This window comes from Ambystoma mexicanum, chromosome 12 (assembly GCF_040938575.1).
Source record: "Ambystoma mexicanum isolate Mex_15411 chromosome 12, UKY_AmexF1_1, whole genome shotgun sequence".
Lineage (NCBI taxonomy): Eukaryota > Metazoa > Chordata > Amphibia > Caudata > Ambystomatidae > Ambystoma > Ambystoma mexicanum.
Window position 1 is genome coordinate 1,112,122,412 of NC_090936.1, and position 19,637 is coordinate 1,112,142,048.

Genomic DNA, 19,637 nt, shown 5'->3' on the forward strand with positions numbered 1-19,637 from the left:
TACCGGTTTGCCGCCAACAAAGCCTGCTCGGGTTCTGCACCGGCACTTCCTGTTAAGGTAAGAATTGATGCATTCACACTTGCAGTTCTCACAAGGTTTTGCTAGAGAAAATTGAAAGGGGAGCCTAAAGGGAAACCCAGCAACAATAGGCTGTATATGGCTGTTTGTCAAAGAGGTTAACATTGAAAGGACACTTTGGAGAGTCTTACAAATGATGCCCATAAAAAGAGTAACAATCTGTGAGTGTGGAAAAAGGTTGCCACTCACTGAGGAATAGGGAAAAATAATCCACCAGTCGGCAACAAATTCTGGGAGTCTCGCAAGTGAGGGAGATTTAGCACAAGTTAAAATCTTACTTAGAGTGGAACGCCAGCTCTCTTCCTGGTGGTAGTGACTATCGGAGGATCTGGTTTCATGTGTTCCCCTGATATAAAGTGGATCGCATGGCGATGGTTTATTTTCTCTACCCTCGGGTCTACCTACCTCGTGAGTGAGGGCGTCAACCGTGACAGAGACACCCTCTTTTGATGGATTCAAATACAGGAGTAGCCTGACTAATGGGATTTTGCTCATTGAGAATGTCCTCGAAAGAATAAGTGCCCTCAGGTGTAGTTTCCTGTTTATATGCTGAAATGGTGGGCTGCTTTTTTTTCAGAAAGTCATTATATAGCAGTTGGTCAGCTGTGGGCGAAGTATGACCACTGTTGATCGCCCCGGCGTCGGTTGGATCTGTGAAAATGAGATCCAGGTCATCCTGAAGGCAAGTATCATTTTGGATCTTGATTGCGATCATCCTGATCGACAACCCAAATGTCCTATCTGCCTGAATGGATTGCCTATCATCCTGTTGAGACTGGTCACCGTGTTGAGGATCTTGAGAGGCATGAATGGACATGATGGTAGGGGAGTGAGCTGGGGATGGGTATTGGTGCTGAGTAGGGCCTCTGGGCTCACAAAATGCTCCTCTGTCTTTTGTCTAAGGGGGAACTTCTGCATGAAGTGACAAATTACGATACCTTATTCATGATTTCCATGTCTCAGATCATGTCCCACCACTGCCCCCCCCGCCCAGCTGTTTTTTCTGTAGGGATGAAGAAAGCAGAGAACCTGCTTCTTCATAGTCCTCAGAGGCACCTGTGGTCTGTTTCTTATGAACATGGATGTTTTTCGGAGAACCAATGTGTTTTCAATTTTCCTTAGTCGGCCGTTTCTGCGTTTCCATCTTCGTTGAAAGGGGTTTATGCTTGCGCATTGGCTGAGTGCCTTCTGGAACGCCTTTTGGTAAGTGTTGGGGAGAATTTTCATTTCTTTACCAATTTCCCCCCCTTGGAGATCCCCAGCTCTTTTCTATCGCACGATGTTGGGGAGAATTATCAGAAATGTGCTAATTCCCTTCTCCCATGGAGGCGCCCAGCTCTTCTGCTGCACTTTAGGACTTGTAATTTTTAACCTTGAGAGAGTGAGACCTTTTGCCCACTCATGTATTTTCCATTGATTTGGACACAGCATTTTCTGTTATTGGAGTCTGACAAACTCCATAGGCATCATCTTTTTACATTGTGACACACAGGATCTCCAGTGCAGTGGCACAGGGAAGTCTTTCACATTTGCCAAATGTTTAAATACCTTCTCTTAGATAAACTACTGTTTCCAAGAGCAGTAAAGTGAAATTGACTTTACTTATAGTTGCATCTTCATAGATCCAGCACACACTATCTTACTATAGGGTGCTGGAGGGGTTAATTATTTTCCCCTTCGGTCTATCTCCTCATGTAACATTCATATGTTACCCTTTCTACAATTAATGGCTGGTGGCAGTGGTTTACTTTTTTCTACCATTGAGTATTTCTACTGCGGGCTGCAATTGCAACTGCAGTAATGCACCCATGGTGTCCATTTTGTCAAAATGGCCCCGGTCTTCTTTATTTCGCCATTTCTTAGGAAAGGTCCTTCTTGAGATTTACTCTGCGCGCCAAACCAGGTTTGGTCCCTTTGTTCGTTTTGTCTTTGGCAGTGTTCCCTGCTGAAGCCCGCCTCTGGCTCCAGCGTGTCTGGCAGGGCAGGAAGCGAGGGAGGTTCCCGAAACTCCCTGTGCTTAGTCTCCTTGGTTACAGGAATGCACCCAAAAGAGATTGGCTGGCTGTCCGATCTGCCATACTACAACAGGAACAGAAGCCAGATGGAACCTATTTCTTCAGACCCAAGGTATTCTAAACTAAGCAGTACTTGACTCTTGCTGTGTAACTTGCTTGCTCTCAGTTGAGACTTGCCTTTGTTACCTTTTGCAGAGTTGCTTGCAGCTTCGCCCCTCACAAGCCTCCCAGCTTGTGGCCCAACTGTGATTTCATGTTCAACAACTCTCTAGAACATTGTGCAAGAGTTTTTACTTACTTCAAGAAGAACTCCAACCCTCTCCACCCCCTTCTAGACTTTGCTCAATTGACATTGCTGTCCTGGCCCCCTGAAGACTCTTCTAACCTTTGATTTTGTGTTTTGATTTGTCGCTCCAAAAGGTCACGCATTCTTTACTTGTGTAGCTGGGAAAGCGTTAATCTACATTGCATTGGGGGGGGTTAAAAAATGCTTACCTGTTTGAGAAACTTGTTGACCATAGCTTCCTCCCTTTCCTGGCTCCAAACTTATACGAGGTGAGTAAAAACCTAAAGATGTAATATTCAATTACAGGTGCTTTTGTTTGTTTGTTTGTTTTATTATTTATAATGCGCGAGCGTACCCGGGGGTATCAGGGCGCAGACTTTACAAGAATTTTCGAAGCTTGGTTACACTACACGAGGAAAATACATAATACAAATATAGGTGCACAAATGTTATATACAATATATACAAATCAACAGTAGGCCAGCAGGCCGTAATGTAATATACAGATAAGCAAGAGGCACACGTGGTTACGATGTGTGCGTGTAGCGCTGGACACTACCTGGTTTTAGTGGGTCTCCAGTTTCAGCCAGGAGATTAACTTGGAACGGAAGTTCTGATAAGGCAAGTCTGCTCTGAGGTTTGGAGGCAGGGAGTTCCAGAACTTGGCAGCTTTTACCGGGAAGCTGTTGCCTCCTATAGTGGCCCGTTTGTAGTGGGGGACAGATAAGCAATCTTTGTATGCGGTTCTGATGGGTCTTGAGGAGGATAGTTTGTGGAACCTGTTGATCAGGTAGGTTGGGGCTGCGTTGTTGAGAGACTTGTGGGTGAGGGATGCCGTTTTTAAGAGAATTTTATCTCTGGTGGGGAGCCAATTGTTCTGTTGGCTGAATCCTGTAATGTGTTCTCTTCTGGAGATGCCCAGAGCTGCTCTGAGAGCGTTGTTCTGAAGGGTTTGCAGTTTATTGGTGATGGCCTTGGTGGATCCTAGGTAGAGGGCGTTACAATAGTCAAGGCGAGACAGTATGAGGGCTCTGGAATCATTGAAACACAGATTGAGTCAAGCAGTAATTCTGGTAACTTATTTTTGGGATGGCACACAGCTAACTCAAGGTAAGTAAAACCCATATACTTTTTATATCTCACAAGCCGTCCATGTTAGATCTTTCCCAGCTATAAGGATAACTGAAGTATGACTTATCAGGGACAGTTAGATCCACAGACTCTAGGTTATATAGCACAGGGAAAGTAAACCCTACTGTTACACTTTTACTGAATGACTCCAAGTTACTCTAGGTAGGCAACAACCGAATGCAGACTTATTCTGGACAGGCTAACAGCAAGTCAGGGGAAGCAAGACCCAGTTGGGGGACACTCGTACAATGATCCTCAAAGGACTAATCTGGTGAAACCAACCCATTACTTTTGGGAAGAGGCACAACCTAATCACAGGAGAGTAATGTACCTTCACATCTACTTTCTATTAGAATGGCAAAACAGTTTCTAAGGAAGAAAAGATGTTAAACATACTTTTAAGAATAGTGCATAACACATCCAAGGTAGGTAAGAACTTTTGTAACTGTTCACTCTTGGAGTTAGTTACCAACCAACTCTTTTACAAGTAAGTTATTTTTAAACACTTCTTTTCTAGACAAAAGTCCCATGTCCTTAAACGTCTTTACATTATTCTTGGAGCATGAATGTTCTCAGTGGCAGAAAGGGGAGGGTCACTTGGATATAGTGACCAACAGGCAGTGTCGGGATAGGTTCTCTAGTAGCAAATGTCCGAGTTCCATAGGAAAACTGGGCAAACAGTTGAGTACCTTACTACTTAGTTCGAAGAGGGTCCAGTCCAAGGGTTTCGCAGAAGACACCCTAGCAGGATTCTAGCAGTGGGACTGGGTGCAGTGGATGAGAGGTATCCCCATCACAGGAAACACCCCACAGCTGCACAGAAATCCTAAGACTTAAGGTAAGTACATACCCAAGCCAGTGAAGATGATTTTGCAGCAGGAGTACATCAGGGTCTGCAGGCAAATACCCAGTCAGTGGATTCCATGTTGTGGTGACTGAAAACAAGAACTCAGAAGTAACTTTGCAGCAGGGATCGATGAAGAATGCTCTAGGCAAGGTTTCCTCGCGGCTGAATACAGTTCTGGGGATTTGGCGCCTTTTCGAGGAGCACAGAGAAAGACAGACAATCGCAGTTGAATGCTCATTGTTACAAAGGTCCAGCACTCTGAGGGGACTTTTCGGACACGATTCGTGTCTCTGGAGATCCACCAGGATGCCCACGAAGTTTCAGTGAGATTCGGAACTCTGAAGACCGTACATCACACAGTGGCTTGAGGTCCCAGGGTATTGGGGTATTGCAGCAACGCAAGTTCGCAGCAACACGTGGGGTGGCTCAAAATGCAAGTCTTCTTGGGTCTAGTGGGTCTCGCCAGGCTCTAGGTCAGGGTCGTAGTTTTTGGAGTCCCCAGGTCGATTGGAAGGAAGGGCTACAGCAGGCTCTGGTTACACGACAGGCTCTCCGGTCGCTGGAAATGGTTTGAGCCGCTTCTCCCTCTTTTTCGGTTCCAGTGGTCGACTTCTCTTCAGCTCCTAGGTTCGCAGTATTTATCAGGAATTATGGCACAACCTCTGCATTGCCCCTCGCATTTTACAAGAAGGGGGCAGTGTTAGGGAGAATTCTCACCCAAGTGCTAAATTCCCTCTACCTTAGAGCCCTCCAGCTCTATTGCTATATTTTGGGACTTTGAACTTTTCATTTTCAATGTGTTTTACCTGTGTTCTTTGGTTATGGAGTTTTAGATCACATCATCTTTTTATTGTCCGACAGCCCCTTCAGTGCAGTGAAACGGGGGTGTCTCTTTTGGACTCAAGGTTTAAATCCCTTCTCTGGGATGAACTACTGTTCCCCAGAGAATGTAAAGTTAAATTGACTTTACTGGTCTTTTTAAATTCATAGACCCAGCATAAAATATCTTCCTATAGAGTGCTGGAGGGGTTACTTAGTATCCCCTATGTCTACACACTCGTGTAGCTGTCAAAAGCTACCCTTTGCTATTGAAATGGCTGATGGCAGTGGTTTTATAACGAAATGCCATGATTTTTCCCGACCGCGAACACCGCTAGCTAAAAATCGGGGCTGCCATGTTTTTCAATATGGCACCCAGGACCCCTCTGTAATTAACAGACTCCGGTCGTTTTTTTCCGCTGTTTCTTTGTGGAAAGGTCCTTATAGTGTTTAACTCTGTGCACCAAACCAGGTTTGGTCCCTTTGTTCGTGAGCCTTTAGTGGGCTTCAGGACTGAAGACCGCCTCTGGCGCCCGAGTGTCTGGGGTGGGCAGGAAGTGAGAGAGGTGCCCGAAATACCCTGTGGATAGTCTCCTAGGAGACCCAAATGCACTCTGGCGTGATTGGCTGGCTGACTGTCCGTCAAGTACAGCCACCCTTTTGGGTGAGCGGCAGTTAGGCTGGAATGAATGGGAGAAAACTGTTTAAAAGGCGAGTCTCCAGGACTGGAAGGCAGAGTCAACCACTGGAACGAAAGAACCAAAGTCGAGCTGGTAGAAGACGGCTGCTGCAACCACTGGACGTTGGTTTGCCCGGTGAAGCCCTGCTGCAACCCCAGATCTCCAATCGACAGCAGCTTCAAGGACGGCTTCTCCCTTTCAGTTGGTGGGACCAATCAACTCCGCAAATGCCTGGATACCATTCTTAGAGCTGGTTAAGGTTAACCAGGGGAAAGGACACCAGTTTGTGTTTGGAAGCCACAGCTACTTGAGCTGAAGTGACGCCATTTTGTTTGCTCCGACGACTATCCCGTGCAGTGCAGGAGTACCCCAACGTTCTCCCTCTTGTCCCCACGACTGAGGCTCGGGAACAGCGAGACCTGCAGGACCTGCCAGGAGCCAAATTCTTCAGCTGCACCTTTTTGCTCCACTTTAAGGTGCTGTCATACAGTTGAGAGATCCTAACTCTCGCAGTGGAAGTTCGTGAAACTTTCCCACCTCGTAGGCCTAATCAGCTTGTGACCCAGCATATCTTTCTTTATCGTCTGAACTACTTGTAAAAACTTTTACAAAGACTTCTCCATTTGTACCAGAACTGTGCTGTCCTATCCAAGAACACTAGAGTATTTACTTTGGCCTGGCCTATTGAATTGAACTGACCCTCCTGGTACATTGAACCTTTGCTTTATCTAAAATAAGTGTTTCCTAACCCTTTGTACAAACCTCTGCTTTTGATCCCTATTTAAAAGTACTGAGGAGCCATTTGGGAAGCGCAAACTGTCTTTATAACTTATTTGATTCTGTAGTATATTGGTGTTTAATATTGAGTTGATTTCTACTAGTCAAGTACTGTTTACTGGAAAGACCCTTCTGGGCCTCTTCAATTAGTTTGGCTCGTGTTCTACTGCTCCTTTGTTTGTCGTTGTACCCCTCTGTTGTGTTCCCGGTTCCCTTCTTCCTTGTTCCCCTCACTCCGGACTCCTAGCCCGCCCACCCCTGACCCCCCGATTGGCCATTTTTGTTTTTTTTAATCAAAAGCTTATTATTGAAACATCAAAACATTGCATTCATCAATAAACAAATCAGTGGCAAAATGGTTGCTTTAAACAATACATCGATCAGTCGCCCCCTTGGTGCCTGTCCCTTGAATCCCTTCCTGCCACTCATAAGGTTTCATAAGGTTCGGCGTTTGTCACTGTTCATACAACTTCAATTAATTTGTCACAATGTATTAACATTTCATTTTAACATCTTTACAATTCTTGGTATTAAAACTGATTCGTGGATATCCTTTTGGGGTATAGTATTGGGAAGGAAGGAAGGAAGGAAGGAAGGAAGGAAGGACTCATAGTCACCGTTAAATTCATTTAGATTCAGTTCTTATCAACCCCTTCTTCAATTTACCCCTAGATCCAAGTGTTGTCCTCAATGTCCCTCGGGGATGTCTGTCCTTGCTCTCCACTCAATGGATCCTTCCTTTATTCCCAAGGTGTTCAGGTTTGAAGGAGGAATTTAATCAGTCTAGGTTGGAAGAACATGTGTTCTTTTTCCTCAACGTGTTCTAGGAATGGACCCCAGGTATTCTGAAATTTGTTCAATCTGTTTTCCATAGTAGCTGTTAATTTCTCTACTCCCAAAATGTCCAAGACTTTAACCCCACCAGTGCGCAATGTGAGGTCCTTCTCGCTCTTTCCAGAGTCGGGCGCGCGTGAGATGTGCTGCCATTAACAGCTGGGTGAATCGCCGCGCTTTGGGACCAGATTGAGGGTATGATCCGTCCTCTGGGGTGTCGCCCAGTACCATTATCAATGGATCCAAGGGGAGAAGAGTGCGGCAGATATCCTTAATTTTGGACCTGATCTCTAGCCAGAAGGATTGAATGATCGGGCAGTGCCACCACATGTGTCCTAAATACCCCTTCGCCCCACAGCCATACCAATAATCATCTGGGTAAACTACGTTTATTGCATGCAGCCTCTGTGGCGTAAAGTACCATCTATAACATATCTTAAGTGCACACACTCTGGTAGTTGTGCATCTAGAGGACCTGTTGGCCCTGTCCCATATTCTTTGCCATGATATGATTCTGGAGGTATCTCTCTCCCTATATCCCTTTCCCATGCTGTCATGTAAGACAATATTTCTCCTTCTGGGACATGTTCTAGGAGGCGGTAGCAGGTTGCCACCTTGTGTGTTCGCTGCCCTTCCGCGACCGCCAATTCTAGACCCGTGGGCTGCCTAGAGACCGCTTTCTTCACATTCGGGTTGGTGATCCAGTGTCTAAGTTGTATGTATCTAAATCTCTCCGTCTCCGGGAGGCTAAATTTTTCTTTACATTGGATAAACGTTAGGGGGTCATTATCGGCATATAGCTCCTGTAGTCTCAAGGTCCCTGCTCCCGACCAATTATGGTAAGATTTAGAGTGGAGCCCTGGGGTGAACATTGGGTTCTGAGTGATCGGGGTCAGGGGGCCCAATCCCGAGGCTAATACTCTAAGGGTTATCTGCCTGTCCCAGCATCGGAGCGTGCAGCGTGTAGTTGGGAGAAGGGGTCTCGGGGAACCCCGTGCTTCCCGTGGTAGAAAGGGGAGGTGAGAAAGGGGCGCCCCTGGGAACTGTTCAATATCTTGCCATTTGGGGGGGGATCAACTTGAGAGCAATTTGTGTGGCTGTATAGTATCTTAAAATCGAAGGGAGTCCTAGGCCTCCCAATTGTCTGCTTCTAGTGAGGATCCGGCGCTGGATTCTGGGTGTTTTGCGCTGCCAGATAAATCTGCCTATTTCCTTCTGCAGGTTATGTAAGTCTCGCTCCGGGATGTGAGTTTGGAGCGCCTGAAATGTGTAAAGCATTCGGGGTAGTAGGGTCATCTTAATGGCTCTTACCCGTCCCTGCCAAGATCCTGAGGGGCCCATTTTAATAGAGAATCCTTTGCCTCTTTCAACAAAGAAAGGATATTGGCTCTTACTAATCCTGCGTATGTTGGGGGTTAGGTGCACGCACAGGTACGTTATTTTGGAATTTACCCACCTAAGAGAAAAGGTGTCCTGTAGGACATTTAGCACCTCTGGCGTTTCAGAAAGGTTTAGGCCTTTTGACTTCGCCTTATTAATTGTGAAGCCCACTATCCGCACAAACCTTCCCAACAATCTCATGAGCGGGGGGAACCGAAGTCTGAACCGCTCTTAAAAAACAAAGGACATCATCTGCGTTTAACGCCACTTTGTGGGTTTGAACCTTTGAATTTCAGGGTGCAGGCAATGTGTTGGGCTAAAGGTTCCATAGCTAAAGCGAAAACCAGAGGTGATGGGGGACATCCCTGCCTGGTCCCCTTACCCAGTCTTATCTGCGGTGTCCATTGGGCGTTAACCCGTATTCGAGTAGCAGGGATCTGAAAGTTGGCCAGTACCAATTTGGAGACGTGTGGGCTGAAACCAAACCCCTCCAGAACTTGACACAGGTAATCCCATGACATACTATCAAAGGCCCGGTGGGCGTCTAGGGAGAGCAATGAAAGGGGGCCAGGTATAGAGGGGGCTAGGGCTATTAAATCTATTGCTCTCCAGATGTTATCATGGGCCGATCTTCCCAAATTGAATCCCGTCTGATCCATGTCTATTAATGTAGGTAATATTCCTCCTAATCGCTGTGCTATGATTTTGCTAAACAGTTTGGCGTCCTTATTGAGCAAGGCTATGGGTCGGTAGTAGGCACAATCTGCTGGGTCTTTTCCGGGTTTTAGAATTGGGATTGTGGTAGATTCAGCAATAGATTGGGTGACCGTTCCCGTTTCCCATAGGATGATGAACAGTTTTGTAAGATGTGGTATGAGTTCCTTCGCAAAAATGTTATAGTATTTATTTGTGAATCCATCCGGACCCGAAGCTTTGCCCATAGGGAGAGTTTTGATGGCGAGTTCAACTTCTTCCGACAATATTCGGGCATCTAAGAGTTCTAAAGAGGATTGGGGCAGCCGTGGGAGGATCGCCTTGGATATAAATTCTTTAACAGCTTGCGAGTCCCCCTTATGTGAGGTCGTATGTTCCCTGAAAAAATCTTCTATAATGCAGCATTTGCTCTCCTCAGAATATGTGTCTTTGCCCGATTTATCTCGCCGGAGGTCTATTCTGTTTTGTTTCATTTGTTTACCTAGTTTAGCTGCCAATAGTTTGTTAGCTTTGTTTCCTTTAGTGTAAAAAAATTGTTTAGTGCGCATCATGCTGTATGCTGCCTTTCCCATATGATGTGCTTCCAGGGCCTTTTTCGCCACTCTCGGGTCCCTTAATGTGCGCAGGGAGGGCTTTTTTCTTGTGCGCTCCTTCAGGTCTGAGTACTTCCCCCTCTAATTGCTCTCTCAGGAGTCTCCTAGCTCTCCCTCGTTGTGTTGCCTGTTCTATCAAAAGGCCCCTGAGCACCGCCTTACTCGCATCCCAAATCGCTCCCCATCCCACCTCTCCCGTGTCATTTTCGCTAAAATATGCTTCGATAGTTTCTCTAATGTAGGCGCGGGTCAGTGGGTCATCTAATAGGAAGTCGTTTAGCTTCCAAGCAGATTTCCTTGGTAAGGCCAGTCCAAGGGGGGGGCTATAGCCAACAGAACCGGAGAGTGATCTGCAAGCGCTTCGGGAAGTATCTCCACCATTCGAACATGTTGAATCAGTGAGTCGGATATAAAGAACATGTCTAACCTTGAGAATCCCCCAGGGACCGCCGGATAATAAGTGTAATCCCTTTCTTCCTGATGGCAGTATCTCCATACCTCAATTAGGGAGTGGTCCTTCAGTAGAGAGGTGAGGGCCTTAAAATTGTTTCTATCATTAGCTGTTGGGGGTAGGGTTTTGTCAACTAGGGGATTGACCACAGCGTTGACTGGATCAACTTTCAAACAGGATTTTCAGAACTTTCAAGCCCAGGCTTGAGTCAATCTAACCATGAGCTCAAGGGGGAGGGTAGGAGGGCACATAAACGCCCAAGATCCTCTCGGTTTGCTATTGTGTTGTGGTAGACTCACGCCACTACTTCGTTTGCAACCCGTGTAAGCTTCCAGCAAGAAGTTCCCAGGTGTTCTTCCGGACCAACGCAAAGTTTCCAATGCATCCAGAGTTCCCTCTCTCATGGATCCTGCCTTCTCGTGTAAGAGTATATTAGGGCCCAACCGGGATCCTGAACGATAAACAACTCCCTGCAGAGTACATTCAAACCTTCAAAACTCCCATCCTTGGACTGTTCAGGTTGCTGCCCAGCTTTCTCCCTCTGACGATGCTGGGGGTGAGGCCTTTTCAGGGGGTTCGGGTGTTTTCCCCGGGTCTGGTCCACGGTTTGGGGTCGTGGAGTGGTGCGGTCGGTTTCGTGACCTTCCCCGCCTCGGTTTCGATGGGATCCGTGGGGCGGAGTCATTCCCTTCCTGAGATTGTGGATTGTGGGCGTCATCTTCAGGTGGTATCTCGCCCACTATATATCTTGCTTCCTCCTCTGAAGTGATTATGTGCTGTTGGTTATGAAGTTCAAAGATCAGCTAACATGGGAATCTCCAGCGGTAGCGGATTTTCCGGTCTCTCAACCAGGATGTCACTTTCTGAAGTCGCCGTCTGCGTGCTAGTGTGTAAGGGGCTAGGTCTTGAAACAATCGGATCTCCGTGCCCTGAAACCGTATTGCGTCTGAGTCTCTGGCTGCGGCCATGATTTCCTCCTTTTGGCGATAGAAGTGCACTTGAGTGAGAACATCTGGGATTAGGTTTTTCTTCATCTGGGCCGATGAGTACACCCATTGTGTGCTATCCATCTTAAGGTCCTCGTTAGGTGGTAGTTCCAAGAGGGCTCTGAAGAATGTCTCCACGTAGGCTGCCAGCTCCTGATCGGGTATCCTCCGGGGGATACCCCGCAGGCGCACGTTGTTTCTCCTTGATCTGTTTTCCAAGTCGGCTTGTTTTGCCCAGATCTCCTCAAGGTGTTCCTCAATGGCCTTTACTCTACCCGCCAGTACTTCGCTGTCATGAGATTGAAAGCAGGTTACATTCTCCAAGTCGTTGACTCTGGATTCCAGCCCCGCAAGGTGGGATGTAAGATCTGCCAGTGATTGGGCCAGGGAGTCTTTTATTTCTTGAGTGATGTCTTGTTTAAGTGATTTAAACATTCTCTCCAGATCCTCCCTGGATATCGGCATTTTGGTGGACCGGTTCAGGGATGAGGGCAGGTGAGTTTCAGCCGTAATGCTACTTGTGTGAAGCGAGTCCTGGAGTTGTGGTCGTGGTTTCATATATGTCTGAATGCTCCGTGGCTTTTTTTTTTTGGGCTATTGGTTTGGGCATCACTTGCCAAGGTAGCCGCTGTCGCCTAATTGCCTTCACATATAGAACCACCAGATGCTTCCCAGAAGTAAGGCGCGCAGGGGTTCCTCGCATATAATACTGTTCATCGGGGCACTCCAGGACATATGAGGCTAGAGTTATCTATTGGGGTGTCTGTTATCGTCCAGTAGGATTGCCTCCCGAGTTCTCTCGGAGTGTTGACCCTCCTCAGCCAGCCATCCACATCTTAATTCTGGTGCCCCCGCATTTGACTGCTCCCTAGTTCCCCATCGGACTCCAATATATCTCTGTTAACACGCTGGGTATCTCTGGCGCCGCCTGACCCGCTGGGCTGGCGAGGCAGCAGAAGCCTCCTTTTCCCGTCTCCAGGCCCCCCACCGGGCTCCAGTTCCAGCGAGCCACAGCATTCCCTCTCGTGCCGCTCCCAGGTTGTCAGCCTCACAGTCTCATCAGGGGGGGGAAGGGCAGGAAGGGCCCCTGCAGGTGCGGAGTACGGCGCCACCCAGAACGAAGCGTCCTGGTGTCGGCAGGGTCGGCAGAGACAGCGAGTTGTAATCGGGCCGGGGGGGGGCACAGGACTCGCCTCCCCCTCGGGAGTCTTCTCTTCTCTTCTAGGGCTGCAGGCCCCTGGCTCCAGGACAGCTCTCAGGAGGGCGGGTCAGTGGCCCGCCATCACCGCGCCGCCGCTCGTCTCTCCAATGTGGTTCCCGTAGTTCGGGCCAAACGGACACCTCGCTTCTGTCGTGGCCGGGGTCCCTCAAATCGCCTACCCCCATCCGGTCCTCCTCTCTTCGCCGCGGTTTCATCAGCCAGCGGAGAGGCGGCACGGGCTGATCACGATTGCAGCCCCGCTCCCCCTCCCGATCGGAGGTTCTCTCGCCGCCGCTGCTGCTCTCGTTGGTCGCTCTGCCGACCTCACTCTCCAAGCGATCCCCAGCGGATCTCGCGATGTGTTGCGCGGGCTCGGTGGGGTCCAGCACAGGGCTCCACGTCTCAGGGGCAGCTCCGAGTGGTGCGTGCCGCCATTTTGTGGATCTCTCCCCGACCCGTCTTTCCACTCAAAATAAGGCTCCGGGTCGAGCGTTCAGGGGAAATGAGTACAGCGAAAGATGCACCACCTTCTTGTTGTCACTTTCCTGTGGTCTTCGGGCGAAAGTTACTCATTTTAAGGGAGAATTCAGCCGATCCGGGTGCCGTGACATAGAGTTTACGGGAAGCAAGAACGCATGGCGTGCTGCCTAGCCACGCCCCCCGATTGGCCATTCTTGTGTTCATCTTTGATCATCCCAGGGCAGCCCTCTGCCCGGCAGCCCCTACGGCTAAGGGCCCATAGGGGACGCCAGTCAGCCATCCAGGATAGTCCCGCAGACTTCACTGCTTACCCATCTTCAGTCTCTAAAACTCGTGGTGTGGATTTTAAAAAAAAAATTACATTTTTTTTTCTGTTTTTATAATATGCACTGTATCAGTATTTAAAAAAAATGCTTTGTGAAACCTAGGCCTTTTCTCCCTCCATTCAGGACTCTCAAACTTAGGTGTGCTTTTCCCCCTTTCTTAAAATGTGCATTTTGTGAGCTCTTAATCCTGAGTGTCTTCGTCTTGTTCTATTGCTCTATCTTGCTTGCCTCTCGCTGTCTTGTCTGCCTACTCTAGTGTCCTTCTCTAGTGTCTCCCCCCTCTCTCTTCCACCTATCTCCTCTCCCACCTACTCTATGGTGCTCTGTCTCCCCTAGCTTTTTTAACTGCTTCTCTAATGACTATCTTGCTCTCCTCATTAAATCTGGTAGGAAGAAGTTTAAAAAGGACATCCTGGTCTCCACCCCAGGCCTCCCTATCGCTGACACCTAACCAGTGCCTCCTCCAAGGAAACTCTCACCGACCTCCTCTTTGTCGTTCCTTTGCCAGACTTATGAACCCTTAATATGGTCTGTGCTCTCTCCTTTCTCCTTCTCACATTAATGGTGACAACCGTTGGGACGCCCTCTTGGCCTCCTTCCACTCCTCTAAGGTCATCATTGTTTACTCAGGCCAACCTTCACCTCTTTGATAGACGCTTCTCGGGGCTCATCAATTTCCTTTCTTCTCCTGTTGTCCCCTCTCCCCCTTCTGCGGCTACTTCGCCTCCCCCTTTGGCCTCCTCCTTAGCTACCCTGCCTTCTCCTTCCCTCTCTGCCCCCTTTCGGGCGCCCTCTACACCTCCAAAGGGAGTACCTCTGCTCTGTACCCCTCCCTGAAAGTCTTTCAAGGATGGCAACCTTCTCCATATTGCCACCCTAAACTCTCGCTCTGTCAAACACTTGACTTTGACCTCGATGTCCTCGCTCTCACCGAGAACTGGTTCACAGCCAGCTCTGTCACTAGCTTTGACACGCTCCTACCTGCTCCGTAGGGGGTATAGCTCTGATTTTCTCAGAGTAGATTCCTGCCTCTGTCACTCCTACGCAGGCCTACTCCTCCTTGGAATGCCTCGTCTGCAGGCTCTCTCTCTCCCCCCACCCCTCCAGCCATTCTCTTATCGTGGCTACTATCTATCGGCCACCTGGTCAGATGTCCTCCTTCCTCTCTGAGTGGGCGGACTTCTCCTCACTCCTGGCTTCAACCACTCAACTCCTCCTCCTTCTTGGAGACTTCAACATCCACCTGGATGCCACCTGTCCTCCCTCTGGACTCTATTGCAACCTCTGCGACTCACTCACTTCTCCACTCTGGCCCGACTCACTCTGCAGGGCACACTGGATGTTCTGATCTCCTCAGACCTTCCCCTTTCTGTCCCTCTCTTGGAGTGATCACTTTCTCCTCTCCTCCCTACCCCTCAGACCAAGCCAATTCCATCACTGCCACCTGCCTTGTCGGTCATCCGACCCATGAACCGCATGTCAGTTGAGGCCTTCACTGCCACCTTCTCAAACACCCCCATCCACCCCTCCTCCTCTGGCTGACTCTCACCCTGATAAAGCCCTCTCCACGCTCCACTATATCTGATACTCTTGATATCCTTACCCCTATCATGAGAATCCGCTTGAATCCCAAAGCCAAGTGTAATTCGCCTCGTCACCCTAAAACGCAAGTGCAGGGTGGCCGAGAGGAAATGGCGTTCATGTACATCCTCTGACAAACTGGCCTGTCGTCTGCTCAAAGGCAATATCTGCTCTCTGTCCTAACCAAGAAGAGGGCTCATATCCAAGCCCGCGTCTCTGTGGCATCTAACAACTTTGCTGAACTCTTTAAAATCTTCAAGGAACCTGCCAATCTTGCTGCAGTCTCTACCTCTCCTGTCCCTTCCCAGGCCCTCTGCACGGCACTGGCTTCTCACTTCATCTCTAAAACTCAGGACATCCTGTCCTCAATCTCCTCCTATCCCCTCCCTCTACTCCCTGCTCTTCCTCTGTCCCTTCTGCAGCCTCTCCCTCCTTCTCTGCCTTTCCCCTGTTCTCTGCAGATGAGGTTTCTAGACCAGTCCGATCTATGAAAGTCTCGTCTAAACAAGTTCACCCCTGTTCCTCATACTATCAAGGACCACATTGACTCTGTGGCTCCTGCCCTGGCTGATTTCTGCAATCACTCCTTCGCCACTGGAGTCTTCCCATCCCCACTGAAGTACTCCCTTGTACACCCTCTTCTTAAGAAACCCTCTGCTGACCCCTCCTGCCCAGCTAACTATCGCCCAATCTCCATCACTCCCTTCCTGGGCAAACTCCTGGAGAAACTGGCCATCTCCCAGCTTAATCTCCACACTGGCTCTGTTGGTTGTCTTCATGACCATGAGTCTGGCTTCAGAGCTGCCAGAAGCACGGAAGCTGTTCTCCTGAACATACGTGAAGACCTGCTCTCCAACCCTGACTCTAACACCCCTTGTGTCCTCATCCTGCTTGCTCTCTCTTCTGTCTTTGACACGGTCAACCATGCCATCCTATTCAACCGTCTCCGTGATAATTTGGGTATCACTGGTCAGGCTCTGGCGTGGCTGACTTCTTTCCTCTCTCACCGTCCGTCCCAGGTCCAACTTGGGTCCTTTCTCTCTATCTTTTTCTCTACCTGTGGCGACCCCCAGGGGTCTGACCTCTTTCCCTGGCTGTTCAACCAATACCTGGCACTCCTTGCCCACCGCATCGCCGCTCTCTGCCCCAACTTTCAGTGCTATGCGGATGACACCAGCTCATTTTCAGGCTACCCTCGGCCGCCTCCTCTACTTCGCTCATCTCTGACTGTCTGCTATCCACGAGTGGTGTGCCGCCAATGACCTCTGCCTTAATGCCAGTAAGACTGAGCGTCTCCTCATCGGCACACCCACTCCCTCCTTTCCTGTAGCTCTCTGGCCAGCCTCTTTTGGCCCTCTTCCTGCTCCCACCTGCAAGGCTAAAAACCTCAGGGTCATCTTCAACTCCACACTCTGCTTCTCTCCTCGCGTCTCTGTCTCTAAGAAGTCGCATTACCAACTGCACCTCCTCAGAGGTATTCTTCCTTTTCTCTCCTTCTCCCAGAAGATCACTGTATCCAGAGCCCTGGTTCTCTCAAGGCTGGATTACTGCAACATCCTCTTTCTAAATCTGCCTGCCTCTACTCTTCGCCCTTTGCAACTCATCCAGAACAGGACTGCTAGACTTGTCCTTGGCCTGAAGCTCAGGGATCGTATCTCTCCAGGACTGAAATCTCTGCACTGGCTCCAAGGATTAAGTTCAAAACCCTCTTCATCGTCCACAAGGCCTTCAGGGGCCTAGGGCCTCAATACCTCCAACTCTCTCTTCCTAAATATCTTCCTTCTCAAGCTCTCCGCTCATCCGCCTCCAACTCCCTCAGGGTCAGTCGCTTCTCCTAGCAACAAATTGGAGGTAGATCTTTCCTCGGCTGGTGCCTCCCTCTCGAACTGCCTCCCTTATACTTGAGGAGAACCATCTCAGGTTCTGGAAGCACCTCAAAACCTTTCTCTTTGCTTCTGCTTTTTCTCCTCCTCTTCTCTGCTGACCTCCTGGCTGTAACCTGAACTGCACTGGCTACCTGGACACCCTTGGATCTCGGGCCCAGGTCCCTCCCCCGCCAGCGTCACACACCTGCACTGCCCACCTGGCAACCCCCGCACTTGGGGACTGTTTCTGTATCCCTACAGTCCACCCTACCAGCCCTTGACACCGGCTGTTTGCACTTACCCATGCACTTGCCACATGCTGGCTGTTACTTTACTTATTGTTATCTATTCCCATGTACTGTACTGTCCCTGCCCCCGCTCTTGCGCGATCTGAATGACACCTGGCCTAGTAGGATCGTTGTTTGTCCTCCCTTTGTTCCCCTCCGTTACCTCGTCGCTCCTTGAAACACGTGTAAAAGAGGAGCGAGTTCAGTGATGATGTTGCAGGAATACAGGAAGCACAGCTCCCTGGAGCATCCGTCAGGTGAGATGGAACCAGGACACATGACTGACCTGGGATGTGAAGTGTCCCTGGTCAGTTTAGCATAGTCTCCAGAGTCCTGGCAGCAACCGGTCACCCTCTTCAGAGTCTGACGATACAGGCACTATCGAGCGCTTCAAGCAGACGAGGCCTTCAACCAAGCGCTGTGATTCCCCACTGGATCAAACGAAAGGAGAGCCTGTGTTCTTTCTATTCATCTGGAGAGGCAGAGCTTCGTAGTTTGATTCTTCAGAGCATCAAGGAATGCTGGTGCAGAGCTTCGGTCCTCCTGTGAGCAGCAGGCCTTCAGGGAATGCAGGTACAACGTTCTAGCAGTAGACTGGCTTCTTGTATCCTCCTGGGGAAGCAGTGAGTGAACACAACACACAATCACACATACATAATCATTCAAACGGAAGGTTAGTAAGCCAATGGCAGACCATCCCTCCAAAAACACCCATGCGTTCTGAAAGGGCCACGCACAAAGGAATGAATCCACTGGTTCCAGGCTTATTACAGTCCAAGTCATGGGCTTCTAGTGGCCCAAGATGGCCACTTCCTCTCACACACACAGGGACAATGGGTGGTTGTGTTGCTGCTGGTCTTCAGGGCAAAAGAAAGACTACCTCCATCTGGTGAAATGGAGCAGGAGGTTCAAAAAGGACCCAGTCAGTTAATCTGTAAAACTGTTATCACATGTAGAGCCATATTGTGGCGCAAAGGCCACTACTCGCCTAGCCACGTGACTGAAAAGTGGTACTTCTCTGTGTGCCCCTAACCCCAGCGTGCCCTAGGAGTCGTAAGAATTCTTAAACCAGAACATGTCTAAACAGAGCCACAATCAGTCAGGCTTTGGATAAAGTCTGACTGTGAGAAACACAGACTCTTAGAAACACAAAGTCCACAAGCCAGCAAAAGGTACAGGGCTATACCTCATTGGGTGAAAAGTGGGCTTCTACTTAACAAGCAGGCAAAGTTAAAAGCAAATTTTTATTCTCCATCTCTTTTCAACCAAGTGTTGCATGTCTTTATTTCTTGCAGGACTCATGGAGAGCACATGTTGATGACCTTTAAGGAAGTTGGTCGAAAGCCTCCCACCTTTGGCGACGCCTCCATTATTGCCACAGAACTCTTGAACTCTGGATACGAGTTTGATCAAGGATCTGTCATCTACAACCGCTTCAGGTAAATCTATAATACTGAACAAATATTCACTTCTGTTTTGGATTTAAAAGCTCATTTATGATTTGTAATAGCTCATCAGCTTTTTTGCAACGTTTCCCTTTTATGGGCAAAGCAGTGAAATGCCATTGAAACAGGTTACATTGCAAGTTTGTAAACATTTATTTTAAATTAACTTTTCAGTGATCGGTCAATTACTGTAGAAATTCTAAAATGTTTACTGATTTGTCCCTCAAGCCAACTAAAAATTATTTTTTTATTGTATACCAATTATTTATTATGAAATCATTTTATTGGTTCTGATCCAAAATAAGGTTATATGGTCACAAGAGGATCTACAATAGTTTTTCTTCTCTAAATTGAACAAACTGGACAAAGCAAAAATTATATTCTTACAGTTGTGTTCAGCTAAAAGAAATCACCACCAGCATATTTAAGGCTTTCATGTTGCCACACCAGGAATTGACGAGCTTCGTTTGTTCTAATTTATAAATTCTCTTTTGCAAGTCGCTTCAATACACTGATTTAAAATAAAACCACTTCCGTCAGTAGAGCAAAGGTGTATTCATGCAATCTTATATGATGCAGTAAGTGAACATTCACCGCATCAGAACACCAAACACTGGAACACCCACATCTGCGCACACTGCACCAGCTTCCAATTGTAAGGATTATCCAAATCTTTCATTTACTTGGAATATTTATGAAGCTATAACACTTCTCTCCAAACTCTACTCTAATTGCAGAGCACGATTTCAATGGTTAGGCAATAAATCTTCAACGAATGGGGCACCTGCACAGAACAATTTGAATCAATTTTTTTTTCCGAGCGACCCAAAAAGATAGGATTATTCTAGCTAATTTTACTGT

General features: G+C 48.3%; 1 protein-coding gene across 3 annotated transcripts in view; it reads left to right on the forward strand.

Annotated features, from left to right (window-relative positions):
* Positions 1-19,637, forward strand: part of ATP5F1C (ATP synthase F1 subunit gamma) — a 112,267-nt gene that overhangs the window by 45,928 nt on the left and 46,702 nt on the right. For all 3 annotated transcript variants that reach the window (XM_069629677.1, XM_069629678.1, XM_069629679.1), the window contains exon 5: positions 18,627-18,770. In XM_069629677.1, the coding sequence (XP_069485778.1) occupies positions 18,627-18,770 (144 nt within the window). The remainder of the gene's footprint in view (positions 1-18,626; positions 18,771-19,637) is intronic.